Raw genomic sequence first — 17,063 nt, forward strand, 5'->3', positions numbered from 1 at the left:
CAGACTAACTTCACATCTGATTCCTCAAGCATCCACAACTGTATCAGACACTTGGCATGTGTCCTACAATGGCCTTGAGAAGAATAGGGCTACATTTGAACAAGGGGGAGGACCCCAGTATTGTAGCACTGATTAATAAATTATGGTAATGAAGAAATTATACTGATTAAGAGGTTTTACCATTATCTCTAAATTAGTCAGCCAAACTGGATTTTGTGCACCAAAGCATTATGTATGGTATGGGATGTAGACATTCCATTTTTATTATGGAATAATGTGACAGGTCTTTTGTGGCCATTTGCCAGCATTAACTAGACATGACTGAGAAACAGATTAGGTGAATTTTGAAAGACTGAGCACATGGCAAGGGTCCAGTTAAGTCCTAGAAGTACTCTCCCACAGAGAGTTCATTTTTGGTTCAGCCATACTATAGGAGTATGTGAGATAACTACATCACATAAAATATTCTTCATGATGGAATATTTTTATAAAACACAAAAGAGGTTGAACACGCATGAATTCACTCTGTTCTCAACATTAATTTAGTTTGGAACTTAGGAACTATAATAAAATCATACATGCATCCCAGGCTACAAGACTAAGTGAGGAATTTTGAAATCCTGAGCATAATTACATCTAAATTTAAACTTGGTGTTGCTGATTCCTTTTTGGATAAATGTTTTCAGCTGTACTAAATTGCAACAATTAAATGCCATTTTGGCAGAACTGCAAACCTACAGTTCTACGAGAGTACAAATACATATAAAATTTTTGGTCAGTCTTTGGTCCACCAGAGGCTTTTATTTTCACTGCAAAAGTATATCTTCACTGAAATAGACTGAATAACAGAAAAAAGACTGAATGGAAAAAAATGGTTCCTCTATATATTTCCCCATAACAGTGCGATTAATCTCGCTACAGACTGAGGGTATCGCCAGCTCTGCTGCTCCTCTGAATGGATGCTAGATGATTTGGCCTTGAAAGCGCTGATTTCGAGCTCAGATTACGCCTCTGACATTCCAGGTTCACAGGCTCCTTGGGGGAAGGGAGGAGCGGAGCCCTTTCTGAAGCACATAAGTAGGAGAGGGCTGGGGGTAGGAGACTGTGTCTATAGCCTCCATTGCCAGCCTTTTCACTCTCAGCTCTGTTCTCATTTCAGTCTGTGGCAGCACAATGAGAACGAATGCGCCTCATTACCAGTCTATTACATGACAAGTCACACAATCAATTTGAATAAAATGAGCTAATCTGTTTTTTAGTGTATCATAGCTAACATCTAATTAATTTATCCTTACAGCTAGCAGCAAATAAATCTAGAATCCATGATTGCACATAAATATCAGCACAGATGAGGTATCTACCACAAACCATTTTCTACTGTACGCAAACAGCTCACGTGAAAACCACCCCCACATTCACCCCTCAAGAAACCTCTATAAAAATACATAAGATTAACACGACTCCTGCCCTTCCTGACCGTGAACGATTTCCAGTCAAGCTCAGCGTTCACATAGTAAGCATCTGAATTTCTTATTCTTTTTAGCGCGCCTCTCATTTCAACTCCCATTAATCAATAGTATCGCCTCTGTCACCATGGAAACTGGGCATGCTGCATCTCCCCTCACCCCAATCCCCTACGTCCACAATTCTCGATGTAGTCAAAAAGCCACACTGACAGCAGCTACCGAGGCAAGGATTACAACATAAAAATCACAATTCAGAAACAAGAACCCACCAACTGTCGTCAGCACAGCCTAAATTCATTTTAAAGAGATATTCAACCCTTTCTTCCTCTCTTATAATCACATTATGAACCAATAGGAGACACAGTAAATCATTAGAACCATTAGAGACTTATAAATGTCAACCCGTAATAAGCTGATGAGTATATGTATACTGCTGAATTATTCGATTCAGCTCTTATGTAATATCCTGTTTAAAAAAAAGATATTATCCAGCGCAGTTGTTGTACTGTGCTTCCAAGTACAGTGAGCACCTCTGAAGCTCATACAAGCTAAACATGGAGGCAAGTTACAAGGGACAGGAAAATTAGCTTAGGAACTGACAACAGTCCTCTTTACTTTTAACTTAGAATGCACTTTTGGACACTATACAACAGGACATAAAAGCAGCCATTACATTCAATTACCATTACCTCAAGAGAGACTGATACTATTCAAACGGCTCACACATTTTTCACAAGAGTGAAAATAATAATGAGCACAAAAATAATCTTTTCTGAGCTACTAATCATGAAGCATTCTTCCAGGGATGCTGTCTGTCTAGAGACAAGTTCACTGTTGTTTTTGGTACTCACAGTGATTGTGGTTTCCCTGTTCTGTTTCCTGGTTGGAGAAGTGGACCCAGGGCTCTGTGGGGAGAGACAAGAGGCATCATCAAAGCTACCCTCCGTGTCAGACATTGTTGGGGTTTTCGGTTTTTCCCCTTTGTTTCAGGCAGTTTTCGCGGTGAGGAGCTTTGCTGTTCGCTGTCTTGTTGCTGCTGTTGCCGTGGCGAACGGGGGTCTGCTCTCAGCGGCGACGTGGTGCGTTCTCGTGGCTGTGAGTGTGCGGTGAAGTCGGCTGCGTTAAGCTGTCACCCGAGTCCTGAGGTAATCAGCGGTGAGAGAGAGTGGCAGCACAGCCTTCCACATCCCCCCTCATCCATGCTATGCCCACTGGAGCAGCACATGGACTGTGTGGGGGGATAGTGGGATTTATTTACACTGCATTCAATGCACCTCCTCTCTTGCTTTAAAAAAACAAAAAAAGGAAGGCAGGAAGGAGAGATGAAAATCTGGGATGGGCTTTGTGTATATAGCAGAGTGATGATTACTCCAAAAGCTAATTATGGTCTAGGGCATACACAGCAGCTGGAAAAGATTGTCTTATTTTCAGAAAAGGATGACAAATGGATTGAAGAGAGCTCCCATGTCCCTCTGGGGGAATGTGTTTGTTTGGAGGAGAAGGTATTTGTGCGCATGACTGCAGTGTTGTCATTATCACCCACCTTTTAATGATAGTGTTACATTAGAGTTTGGCTATGTAGCGGTGTGGAGCTGCTACAGATGATCACCTGTGTCAGGACTGCAGGTTCCAAGCCCTCTGCTTAACAGAATCATCTTTAAGTGCTCGTTATGGCTTACATTCAAATGTATCAGCACAAGTTACATAACAAAGAAGTGGATACTGCTCATGAAATAATGGTGCAGGCATCCAAAAAGCAACACCGCTTCAAAATGCTGCTCATACCCTTGAAAAGGTCGGAATAAAAAAAGGTAAAATGATACACTGATTGATGGTAGCCCATCACTGAGGTCTTCAGCTACACAGGAAGATCTCACATTATTATGCACACTGCCCCAAGTGGGAATTCTACTGGTGTGTAAAAAATTGCAGCCCATAGAAATGAAAGATCAGAGGAAAAGCACTGCCTTTCTGCGAAGCTGGATGGCAGGAGTCTCAGGGATTCCGAGAGGAGGGAGATGAAAGGAAATGGAACACACTGAGCTCTGTATTTCTGCAGTGGCAGTTAGACAGCAGAGCAGGGGTCCTCTCTTGCTTACCTGCTGATCGGTACTGGCCTTTCGCATATGGGACAGGTCCAGCTGGTGCAGGGGGCTTCCAGAGCCGTGAAATCCATTCACTGCAGTGGAAGAGAACAGGCGAAGGGATGGGGTCACAGGCAAAAGATTAAAGTAAGGTGTTAACTGTTTTATGGTTACAAATCCAAGAAGGTGTGTGCACGGGAGTCCTTAAATATTAATAAAAGTCTGTTATCCCCACGTCACTTAAGCAAATGCTATGCAAACCAATCGTTTGAAATGCATCATTTAGCTTGCCAACTGTGTATAACACAGACACTGGTTTCAAGTTGTGTCTGCATTCATTCCATTGGTTCTGCAGACTGAACATCTGTAACCTACTTCTTGCTGGCCTTCCTGCAAATTCTATATAGTCAATCCTGGCCCTCTCAAAACCATCCAATTCCAAAGCTATCTTGCTGCTTGTCAGATTCTACCAGGTACTATTTCTACCAGATCTATTTCAAAGACAAAGCCCAACATGGTGCACTGGAGCATACTATTCTCTCATACCTACAAAAGCTAATGTTCTAGTGTAGTTTATACATTCTAAAAAAGATAACTTTGTGTTAGCTCATTGTTTTTATTGTTGTTGTACAGCAGTTTTTTTCTGAACATGTTTCATTTTCAATAAAAGGTACAACTTTTTTTTTTTGGGGGGGGGGGGGGGGGGGGGGGGGATTTGGGTGACTGTCAGTTTAATGTTATATGCAATTCAAACCAAAACAAATCTTGCTGAATTGCGATCTGACATTGTATTTCAGTGGCCTGCTTTTGATTTTTTTGCCATGTTTATGGTAAAGAAAGTCTGAGGTTCTAGTCAAAGAACGTTAGTTTTCACTGAATGATACACCAGCTACGAGTTGCAACTAATTAGTCAAGCAGTAGTAAACACATTGTAACTACCTTTCGGTGCTGGAAATGTATGTTTGAGTCACATATTTTTAGCAAGCTAAATCCAGTTCAATATCTTTATAGCACATAATTAAATATCACACATGGGAAAAATTATACATCAGAATTAGTTTCGACCATCCTGCCAATCTAAGAAAGAATAAATAAATAATATATTCAAAACTAAATTAAAATAGATCAATTTGGTAACTTAAATCACATTTAGTAACTTGAGAATCACATTTGGTAACTTGAGACAAGTTCAATCCTGTTTGTTATAAATTTAGCCTGTTTAAATCTAACACAACTTGAAGAACTAAAGGCTTGTATTTGTATTCATTGCTACAATTTGTGCAGTTCATTGAAATGGTTTAACTGAAGCCTGCCAGCAAGAACTTATTTCTTTTTTAAATGTACGCAGCAGGGGTTAGTAAACACAGTAGATGTGTAAACTCCATCAACGGTGGGTTGCATGTACACCCAGCAGTCTAGCACCCTGCTCCTCAGCACTGTTTCCTAATGAAAAAAAAAATCCACAAGTCCTATGTATAATACAGTCAAACTAGAACAACATTTTTTGTGAGTCACTCAGACAAACATCACATGAAATTGCAACTTGGGAAAGAAAAACTTGCATAAAATCAAAACTGTGCATACTTAGACTAAACAGTAGATTGTTGGAGCTATTTTGCAAGATTTGGCCTTGAAATTCAAATTTATCATGCAATGCTTTGTAATTCATGGAATCCATACAACTGTATTCATAATATCTCTACAGGCAATATGACTCTTTTTGACTCACTGAAAAAATGATCTGGAATTACGTGCATTGTAAGTGAAAATAAACTAATATGTCCAGCACACACTTATCTTTCATAGATTATAGAACACAAAATTGAATATAATCATAATCAAAATAATGACTACAGCATAAAGATAAGGTGTAAAACACATTTTACATTATTTTCATTTTTCATGGTACATTTTTTTTTCTCCGTTACCAGCAGGAGCCAGTTTTGTTTAACTTTAATCAAAGTTTTAAAGTCTACTGCCTACTGGACATGCATTACACACAAATACACACACATTTCATAACCATTTTAGCCGCATTTCTGAGTGAGCATTTGTGCCACTCGATTTACTGAATTGCACACACTTCTCTGACTATTCACACTACTGGTCATACAGCCATAGCCAGAGCTAGTTGGAGAAGCTGGAACTATCAGCCTGCAAGCACCTCGTGCATTCTTGGAAGGAACTAATGCAGCAGAAACCCCAGGAACCCTGACTGGCTTTCAGTCAACTCTTCCCGGAATAGAATAAAGCTAGTTGCTCAAGCCCGCTGTGGGGTTTTTTATTTATTATGGTGAGAATTCTTCGATCTTCAATTATTGTAGAGGTCTTACAACCAGGCCCTTTTCGACTGCTGAGTTCACCAGTGCTCTCTTTGGTCTTAATGATGTTTCAAACAGATGATTTTGGTAATCATAAGGCTTGGCCTATGTCTCTGACTGTCCTATTTCTCAGCTTCATAATGGGTTCCTTGACTTCCATTGGCACAACTCTGGTCTAATGTTGACAAACGCCAATAACAGACTCCAAAGGCAATCAAAAGCCTTGAATCAAGCCTAGATATTGATAACTCTATTATACCTCCACTAAGGAAGCAATTGAACACACTTGACTAATCAGAAACACTTATGAAGTCCCAATTGTCCCAAACATTATGGTGCCCTGAAATGGGGGGCTATGTATAAAAAGTGCAGTAATTTCTACATGGTGAAACCAAAAAGCATAAAAATAAAATAATAATAAAAGCTGAGAATCTGCATTTTAACCACATTTGAATTGTTTGATTACAAATCTAAAATTGTACAAAGCCAAATAAAAAAAATGTCTTTGTTCCAGAAATGATGGAACTCACTGTACTCCACCCCCAAAACTGCAATGAAGCCAGCTTGCACTTGCAGTGGGCACCTTTAGCAAAGCTACTTACCTCATATGTATTTAATCTCCCTATGCTCTTCGGATATACATTTTCAGTTTTATCAGCAGGCTGCATCACAAGTAATATATACAGTATGCTTTCATCCTTCACCACCCTCAAGGCACACAAAGCAAAGGACATTCATGAGTAATAAGGGACAATTTCCATAAACAGACTTTTCCCATAATGATATGGTGATTCTTGAAAGGATGTGTGTGTTGACATCCACTGTCTTATTAAACCTGTAGATGATGAATATGATTGCATAGTAATTTCATACTATTGCTAAATTCTATAATTGTTTTAAATCAAGTAAGACTGTCAATGTGCCCTCTTCATATTTTCATAATCCATATGTCTCCATTAAGATGGATTCAGGAACTGAAGAAGGAATGAAGATTGAAGGCTGATCTACATATTGTTTCAGAACAACCACAACATTGTGAATATACTGTTCAGGGACTGGAAGGGCATGCCATGTATCTTTAAATCAAGAAATGCTGGCAAATTATTCAGAAGCACAAGATAAGTGAAGTGGACCAAGAGAAAAGCAGAAAAATATGAGGAAAATGTTTACTGTGCAATTATATCACTAAGCACAACAGTCTGGACATTTTTTTTTTGGTTGTTTTCTTTCTAAAAGGATTCCTTCAAAAACAAGTATCTGCTGTATCCCAAACCATGGATAAAATTAACTACAGGAAGTCTATAATCACAAGCCTCTGCGGAATTCTCTGCTACTGCTATCATGGAGGAAGAGACAGTCGTGAGGCAGTGTGGAATTTTTGGTAGGGCTTTTGTAGACCGCAGAGAGAGCCTCAGACTGTCACAGAAAAGGATGTGCCAGGATTCCACTTCCTGACAGACTCCATCACCGCTCCTGCTCTCCACCTACAGCAGCTTATTCCAAAAGCAGCAGGAAGGACATCTGGAATGCTGAAGGGCAAGAGTTTAACCTGTGCTTGCCACCATGTGGTGAAGATAACACTTCCTATTCACACAACAGCAATAAAGTTAAATGCCATAGACAATGTTCTTCATCATAATGAATAACTCCCTCCAAAATTATTTCCCAACACTTACGTAATTGGAACAACCTGATAGCAGGAGATTATGCTTCAGAATGCAGTAGGGTCAGTGATTGTGTCATTCTCTAAAAACAAACTGCCTGATACCTGTGGGTGTAGAGTTCTTTTGTCTTAGTGGGGTCTTTGGCGTCCCAGGGGCACTGGATGGCCGTTCCCACGTAGTTTCTGGAATAGGAACATGAAAAGAAAGAATGCTGTGAGACAGGTACATTACCTCCCAGTCCCTTTAATGACGCAACTCAAGTGACACTACTTCAAGAATTTTCGAAACAACATTCTTCGGTACATTCAGCAGACAAACAGAACACATGCTGTGTGTATTCATAGAATTTGATCACAGGACCACAGATCACTCTGAGCCAACAGTAGCACCTAGTGTGTTACGTGGGACACTCACACACAAAACCATCATATAAAAACTCCTGATTTAACTTACACAAAGAAACAAAAGAAAGGATGAAAGAGGTGTGTCAGGAACAGGCCATAATAGATTGTTGTTCCATTTCACTTGCTGCTCTGCCAACTCCAATATCCAAAATTATCATTGTAATTATGGGTCCAATTTACCACAGATGGAGATTGCAGCATTGAAAAATGAGTGATTTTGTTTTAGTTCTACTTTTGATGGTTCTACTCATATCACTCCTTTGAAGGCATTGAGAAGATCAGCTCACACTATATGCTGGAGGCACCCCTGCCAAGCAGGCCTGCTCCGCTCCAATAACACGGATGGGGAAGAGATTTGGCAGCCTCTTCCAGGGACTGGAAGGCCCTCGGACTTGCTGATATGCAGCATGATCGGAAGCAATTCGTTAAAGGGAATTCCCAGTTCGAATCCCTAAGCGAGCCAGTCACAACAAAACTAACACTAAGTGAGAAACATAATTGGAAAAGGTGCTATTACAAAATTTGTGTTTTAACTCCTGAAATGTGTGTGTGTGTGTGTGTGCGTGCGTGCATGTGTGTGTCTGCCTGTCTGTCTGTAAGCGCACTGCCATAAGAGGAAACTATATAGAAAGTGATGCTTATTTGTTGGTTGTATATTGGCAGAGAAGGTGCAGATTTTCCCTTGAAAACCCCAACATAAAGAGGGCTGCACTGAGCCTTTGAGTGGCCCTGAACTACTCATTGCACCCCTGATCTCAGTATAATAGAGGTCTTTGTGTGATGACTCGAGAGAAAGGAAACTGATGGGCAGCTATTTGATTCACTACCCTTGAGCTCCATCTCCCTTCATCCCTCTTTGGGCGGGGAGAAGGAAATGGGCTGCGTTTCAACATGGCACTTCCTTATTGTGCACTTTCTATTGAAGGATGGTTCTTTAAAACATGTTGTGATGAGTTTACATTGAGTTTGTTAGGAATCTACAGTGGAAATTAAATTAAAGAAGTAAGTTTAAGAGAAAAAACAATGCCTTCATCAATGAATGTTCAGTTATATCAAGAACAAAAAAGAAAATCATATAACTTCTTTATGCATAACAGTATAAGTCAGAAGCCAAATTTGCACATTTCATTTGGTTTTTTTGCTAGTATCTATTGCCTATTTTTATGCTCTGCCAATTTTGAATAATTCTTATTCTTCTGCCTAGTTGGCTTTGCAGATGTTAGACCAGGATAGTGTCCATTGTTCTCGGCTAGAAATAGCTGTACAAAATAAGTAATTGTACCTTACTGAACCCGTGTTCAGCAGTTGTCTACGATCATGAAAATGAACTTTTTGTACGTCGCTTTGGATAAAAGCGTCTGCCAAATGAATGTAATGTAATGTAATGTAATGAATACATGGTTGTAATTGTAAGTCCTTCTCATGGCAATGACATGGCTACGACATTCAACAACGTCTCGGCAAGTGCAGATGAACACAGACCCCAGAGGCAGCAGATGGCACTGGCAGAGACAGCATTTGATACACAGCAGACTGTGGGGCCATCAGCTGAACCCATCCTTTAGCAGGATGAGCCACCCAGCAACTCCAGTTTGGCCTCTTATAAAAATGGCATTATGCCTTTGAGTTATAAATCTGATGGGTCTGACAGAGTCATTTTTCCTACCAGGCAGAGATGAGAGAGTGGCATTCAATCAAAGCACGATCAAGTAAAGTAATTTTAGGTAGCAAAAACTTTTTTCATCTAATTTAAGCTTAGAAAAGGGTACCAGCAGTTTCCCAGGAGTCAGTACTAGACAAATGTAATATTAAAATAAATGCTTAACTAAAAAATGAGGCATGTTTACAAATCTAACTGTTCAGCTTGCAGTATAGAATATACAACTCCTGTTGCTCAAACTGTCTATTTGCCACATGTGCAAGTACACAACATATAATTTTCATAGAGTCATTTCACAAAAGAGTAAACTTCATCGTGAAACAGGTAATTATGGAGAAAACAGCAAAATAAAATATTCTCGCTAATATGCAAAGCTAACACTAAACATTACAAAGGTGCAGTTAAAATTTTTATAAATCACCACAAGAAAAAAATAAAAAAGAAAAGAATATTTTTTTAATGTATCACTGTTTTTTTAAATTCCATTTCATATTTGTGTCAGGGCCAGACAGTCTCTTAGTTTTGTTTTTTCTCTTATGATGGGGACATATTTCTGATGGCAAGCTTTCCGGAGCAAAGGATGGCGGCCATTTATTTTCTGCAGCGTTGTAATCTTTTCCATCTCCTTCTCATCAGCGTCTTTTCATTTTTTATATGAAGGCTTTCCTTGTGACCCAGACCAAATGATAAACATTGCAATGTGTGCTCCTCTGGCAGCTAATAAATAAGGAGTAATAATATTTAATCTCTGACAATTTATCTCAGTCTGAAGGAAATCCACTACCACACCAAGAAAAAGAAGGACATTTGAACACCTTAGGTTTTGAGGCACACAGGCATGGAAGCATTACACATATGCTAAGGCACATATACAGACACATTTTTAAATCTCACAGAGTCATCTCTGATATGTACAAACACCTCTCCATACATACCATTTTTTTCTCACCTCCATACAGTGCCTTCACAAACCTGTTCACATCCCTACACAACTGCTCCATTACAGAAATACATATGCATACAGCACATTGGATTTGAGGTTAAAATGCAGACTGTCAGCTTTAATGTAAGGGTATTTACATTCATACCAGGAGGGTCATGTAGGAATTACCCTTTTTATACATAGTCTGTCCATTTTTGGGTGGCAAATGCAATTGGCAATTGGACAACTGGCTATTCAGCAGTTTCTTGGCCAGTGCATTTTTTCCATCACAAGAAAGCTAACAAAAGGTCTAGAGTTAATTCTAGATGTGGAATTTACATTTGGAGTCTGTAGTCATTATGAGGATGAAAAATCCAAATAAATCAATCAGGGGCATAACCAAAACATTGACAGTGTCCAAATCAACTGTTTGATACATTGTCGGTAATGTATTGGTGAGCTCAGCAATAGCAAACGACCTGGCAGACTACAGAACACCATTGTATTAGTTGACCAAAGAATACTTTCACGTGTGAAGAAAAAACATTTGAACTGTCGAACAGATCATGAACACTCTCCAGATGTAGATGTGTCAAAGAGTACCACAAAGAGACTATACACCAGCAAAACCTTAGAGGGTTCACCGCAAGATGCAAACCACTGATAAGCCTCAAGAACAGAATGGCTTATGGATAGATGAGTATTAACCTGTACCAAAGTAATGGAAAGGGCAAAATATTGAAAAAGAAAGGAACTGCTCATGACCCAGGTAGTGGTATGACTTGGGCATGTATGGCTCCTGTATGGATTTTTAGCCCCAAGTTTTTCAGGGCCACTAAGTGGAATGTACTTGATTGGCCAAGTCAATCACCCTGAATTCAACTGAACATGTGTATCATTTGCTAAAGACAAGAAGGCAAAATGCCCCAGAATTTACCAGGGAATATACCAAGCGTCTGGTGATGTCTATGGGTCACACACTTCAGGAAGTCATCAAATGTAAATGATTTGCAACCAAGAACTAAGTATGATGACTTTATTTCAGAAAATGTTAATCTGTCCAATTACTTTTGCTCCCCAAAAATGAAGGCACTATGTAAAAAGTGCTGTAATTTCTACATGAATCACCAATGAATATAAAAGCACACCAATTAAAGCTGCATTTTAACATCATATTCATTGTCTTATTTCAGATCCAATGGGCTGGAATACAGAGCCAAATAAAAACTGTACACACACACAGTTGTCAAAATGATGCACAGAACAGCCTCACACTCCTCATCACAAGGTCGAGCCCCATGCATACACTAAACTCTAGTTTACATCCTTGATTTAAATTGTGACCTCAGTCCATGTACATACAAGCTCTATGTCACACTATATATTTATTGAACATTGCAATCCATAAGATTATCATTACATTACTCATATGCCACAAAGTGACATACATAATAATCCTCAAACTAGGATTTGCCACTATTTGGGGTGATTTTATTTTGCTTCTCCTTGTGCAGTTATTTATAATAGTGCTTTGGAAAATATTGCAGCATAAGAAACATAATGAAAGGATTCAAGTAAATGTTCTGACCAGCTTAAATTGAGGCAGTCAGCTTCGGGAATTTACATGTACATAAAAGCACTGCTCTTCAGCATAGGGCTTTCTAAAAAGCACACAGTACTGCTAGCTACTAGTATGCAACAAAGCAGTACAACACTTTGTCAGAGTGCTATGAATCATAAAGATCATTATCTTGATAATTCAGAATAAGAGGGAAATAAAGCCACTGTATATGCCCATGGGCATCTATCTCAGACAGCTTTACATATTACATTATATTTTAAGTGAAGGCGCAAAAAAGTGTATGTATTTCTACACCTAGAGAAAGCTTATAGCAGGGGAGAGATTGCCTCTGTACAAGCAATGTTTCACTTGAAAAAAAAAGACAAATTGCACTTTTAAATTGTGTGTAACTGTTGTGTTTTGCAACATTGATGTTTTAAAATAATATGAACCTATCAGGACTCACAGAGTTGCAAGCTAGTTGGCTATGGTCTCAAACTTAATACTTAAATCTTCAAACATACTAGTTGACCAACTTCTCCAATAAATAACAATACTGTAATGTATTAGGTATACTAGTGCTTCTATTTGCCTGATTCATTTCACATAATACTTTTGTTATGAGCAGATTAAGGAATTTCTAATATTACAATAATATAGGCCAACTTATACTTTCCTATACACATTCTCTGTGTACGTCATCAAAATATGTATGTAATGTTTCACTGTTAAACCAGTTTTAACAATATTCAAATGTGCACACCACTCACATTCTTCAAAATAAATTTCTGTATGACATCCAAGATTGACAGGAGTGCTTTTCCTAAATACTGAAAGTGATTATGCTGGTGTCATGATTATTATGTACCATGGGGACGTTTTTATGTGGAAGAGTGTATTAGAGCCAGCCACACTGAAACTGCAGGCTTCCCGGAGCCCCCCCGCTGAGACCCCCCCGCCCCTGCCAGGGCCTCCCAGGTCAGAAAACAAGTTACAGGGTAGCTACAGCTGTCACAGGGACCATGTGCCCATGGACATGCTATGTTTTAAATAACATTATTCAATGGGAAAACAAAGATCAAAAGATCAAAAATTTGATTCATTAAGGGATGATTTTCTGTAAGGGAGAGTTCAGGAGTTTAATGAGAAACTTCATCGAGCGCTGAAAGGGAACTTATTATTATAATTTATAATATTTCCTTTAATGAGAACCAACTACATATTAAATAACTTGATTTGAAAAAACTCACAAAATAGATTATTCTATTATTAAATGCAAATTATGTTGATATTTTTTTCTCATTAAGTATTTATCAGAGATTTTATTTCCAGTGGGAAAAACGTTTTGATCATTGATACCTTTTCAATAACACAGGTTTTGTCAGCATGTGAGCTCATATAACCTGACACCGATTCAGGGAAGATTGAGATTTTTTCAGCGCATGGTCAGAATTTCTATTTTTCCCAGTAAAACAGGTAACAAATACACCTGTGTTTACTGCAAAAGTTAATGTGACCATCACCGAATGAGTGGTTACTAGGCAACTGCCAGCAGACATACTAGAAAATCCAATTATCTCAAATCCAATTAGTAAAGCCTCATTAGTAAACAGGGCAGCTCTAGCAAGAATAAATTTTGGGTTGTTTTATCCTTACTTCTGGTCTCATTTAATTACCTTTCCAATCATATACAATATCCCATAATTATGATAGAGAAGCAAGCTGTTTCCTAAATGAAACATATGAAGACACATGATACAACTACCCTACATGATCTGTCATTAATTTCATACATATGGGAATTATGGATGATGCATAATGGCCTAGTTAAGTTTATAAAGAACTTCATCTTTTATTTATAGCCATATGATGCATTGGCCCCATTGAACTGCCTTCCTAGTTAGTTAGCCACCTTCTGTTCTCATTTGTATCAATTAGCCAACTGTCTATTCATGCTGCTTCAAATCTTACCACAGTCAATGAGACCGGGATAAAACATGTGTCCATCATTTCTCAACAGGATATCCTTGAGCCAGTATGTTAATTTCCAGTGTGAAGCAGTTACTGAGGCATATAATCATTCTCACTTACTTTAATCACAGTGAGTCCTCTGAAATTCTGAATTTAGGAAGGAGTGTCAATGTTATTTCCACATTTGTGTAATAATGGCATATTTATAAACTAGCATGAAAAGATAATTCAGTTTTAATTGACCCATATTTAAAATAATCCGACATGCTTTCAAAGCTATCTTCAGAAGGAAGTGCAGGCCTGGCAGAGTATACAGGCCTGAACATGTCATGCACAGAAATGATATGAAGCATTGCATACATTTAAAAAAAAAAGGTGGATCCCTTTGTTGCAAGACTGAGGACTTATGGGAAACACACAGGAGGATATGTGGTCCATCTATTTTGCCACATTCATTTTAGAAATGTTATCATGGAACAATTTTAGCCAAGAAAAGGCCACTTGCCACCCCTGCACACATTGTTGTAGGAGGCATATCTACATTATAAAAGAGAGAGGACAGATTTTATGATACTAAATGTGGGGCTAATTTTTGGACAGTCAAGGAAACGTTCATTGTGTTGAATTGTTTATTGATGTAAACTGTTTTGACTGCCACCATATAAAAGTAGGACTCAGGTGATGCAAGAACACAATAACAGCTCAAGGCAACAGCACCAAATAGTTACATTAAACCCTGACAAGACAGGGCCATGTATTCAAATATGCATCAAACAATGACACTCTCAACTTTCTCATAGTTCATTTTGGAGAATTACACAAAGACTACTATTCTCCCCCTTGTATTTGCTTAATAGCAGCTTGCATAATAATGAAAGTGTGGATAAGATAATACACTCCATTCATATGTGCACAGGTACCGAAATGTCATAATGAGAGCTAATCCCACTGCAATCAGCAATTAACCTCTACTGTAACTATTAACACTGCTAAGGAGCACTTCCTAGCTGCTGACCACAACGCGCACACAAGACTCCGAATAGAATTCCTTCCCCACATTCATTCCTAACGCCCGACGCCCTGGAGGGCATGGCATGGGTTCAGGAATTCAGACAGCGATGGTCTGTTAGTCAGGCGCAGCCACAGTGGGCTCATAAGAACCTGTTTTATTCACCAAAGGGCATGGTGACGCTGGGATTCAATCAGCACAATTGTTGTCTGTTTTCAGCTACCCCGTAAGGCCAGTTCTTCGGCCCCCTCTTGTATATGCTGCATGTTTGTTTTACTCTGTGAACATTTAGCGTGTTTTCAGCCAATCTATTTTTCATGGATATTGCATAATGCTAAAAGTGAAATTTCCCAACAACTGCCCCATGCATTTTATTTACTTAAGTTTTGAAGAAGTGAGAAAAAAGCTATGCCAGATGAAAAGCTGTTTCCTGTTGTCCATGGACCCTGCTGGTTCCACAGCTGCGTGTTGCCTTTAACATTCATAAATAAGTATATCTAAAAGAGCTTACACTTATCTATGAAAATACCACATAATTCAAAACTCATTTCAGAGAAAATTAATAAAAAGCTTGACCTCAAAAATAATATTCCATATGGATATTCCCTGAGAACAGCTGTCATAGTGGTTCTCCTAACACTTCATTCGAAAACCCTGCGTATCTTCTGATCGTGGAACAAATTTTACCATGTTGGGTTCACATATAAAAATTGTACTATCAGCAGTTTCAGCCAGATGTTAGATTCCTTGCCAGCAGGAAAGAAAGCGGCAGGATGTCTTTGATGACATAAGAAAGAATCCCCCTCTATCCTTTAACTTGCAGATATTGAGAGGCATACGCTCCTGTACACATACTACCTGGTAAACAGCAGTCGGTCACTGTAGGTCTCTGGCATGCCCATAAGGGGCTTTTTGGCCACCAGGGGCCGCTGTAGCAGCAGGACTTACACTATTAGCCATTATTTGAACAAAGACATCAGCAGTGAGTTCTACCCATCACAAGAAGGTATATTAAACCTCTCAAGGCCCGTATTTATTAGGAATATGTGTGTGTTTTGTTAGTAGCCACAGGTGTTTATTGAGCAATCCTGTTCATAAACCAACCTCATCAGGGAACTCAATGAATCACAGTGCTAACCCTGTAGAGAAAACAGGAACCAGAGAAACTCAACAGTGACGGCATGCACCCACACATGATCGGTAACCATGGTGATCAAACAACATAACAAAAACAGTTTTATCTAAATGAACTTTACAACATAAGTGTGAGGCCCACAAAATAACAATGTGGCTACAAATGTACTACAGAAAGGAGCAAGTTCTAAAAATGAAGCATCACTGTGTCATATTTTTTTTACTTGACGGGTCAGGCTCAGTTGCTTTAATACATTGGTACTGGACATAAGAATGCAAGGCATGTATACATTTTTACATTTAGCTTTTGTGTGTATGTGTGTTTGTGTGCGTGTGTGTGTGCCTCTGAGTACAGAGGAGCATGTGTTTGAGTATAGTTTTGGAAGCGAAAGAAGTTAAATCATTATGAAAGCTCAGACCAAATTATTACAGCACCACTGTTCTATTAAGGAACTGTTTGTGTGTATTCAGCATAATGCAAACAGCCAGGCATGATGTCTCTTCCTCTTTCAGCTCCAGCACCTTCAGCTGGCTCTTTTCAATTAATAAAAAATAAAAAAAACTTAAAAATGCAAAGGTTTCATCAAAGCATTCCAAAATTGATAGGGTCACACTGCTTATTCCCGATGAAGAGATCTGGTAGGTCAAGTAGGCAAACTGCAATTAACTGTGACAAGAGAATGTGTGTGACAGCCATCCATGTAATCGAGCGTGATTTGTTTTCTCCCATTCACAATACCAGTTGAAGCAAACTGTGTTGACTGTGATCTAATGAGGGACGGAGAGAGAGAGCTAGCAGAAGGGCTTGGGCTGCTACTGGGTGGAGTCACAGGCATTATTTAGAAATGTACTCACGGCCACATCAAG

At 38.9% G+C, this 17,063-nt stretch overlaps 1 protein-coding gene across 2 annotated transcripts in view; it reads right to left on the reverse strand.

Moving 5' to 3' along the window:
* Positions 1-17,063, reverse strand: part of LOC118220557 (growth arrest-specific protein 7-like) — an 82,088-nt gene that overhangs the window by 26,521 nt on the left and 38,504 nt on the right. For both annotated transcript variants that reach the window (XM_035404397.1, XM_035404398.1), the window contains exons 3-5: positions 7,640-7,717; positions 3,566-3,645; positions 2,318-2,371 (exon numbers count right to left, since the gene is read on the reverse strand). In XM_035404397.1, the coding sequence (XP_035260288.1) occupies positions 2,318-2,371; positions 3,566-3,645; positions 7,640-7,717 (212 nt within the window). The remainder of the gene's footprint in view (positions 1-2,317; positions 2,372-3,565; positions 3,646-7,639; positions 7,718-17,063) is intronic.

The sequence above is a fragment of the Anguilla anguilla genome, chromosome 2 (genome assembly GCF_013347855.1).
Source record: "Anguilla anguilla isolate fAngAng1 chromosome 2, fAngAng1.pri, whole genome shotgun sequence".
NCBI classification, from domain to species: domain Eukaryota; kingdom Metazoa; phylum Chordata; class Actinopteri; order Anguilliformes; family Anguillidae; genus Anguilla; species Anguilla anguilla.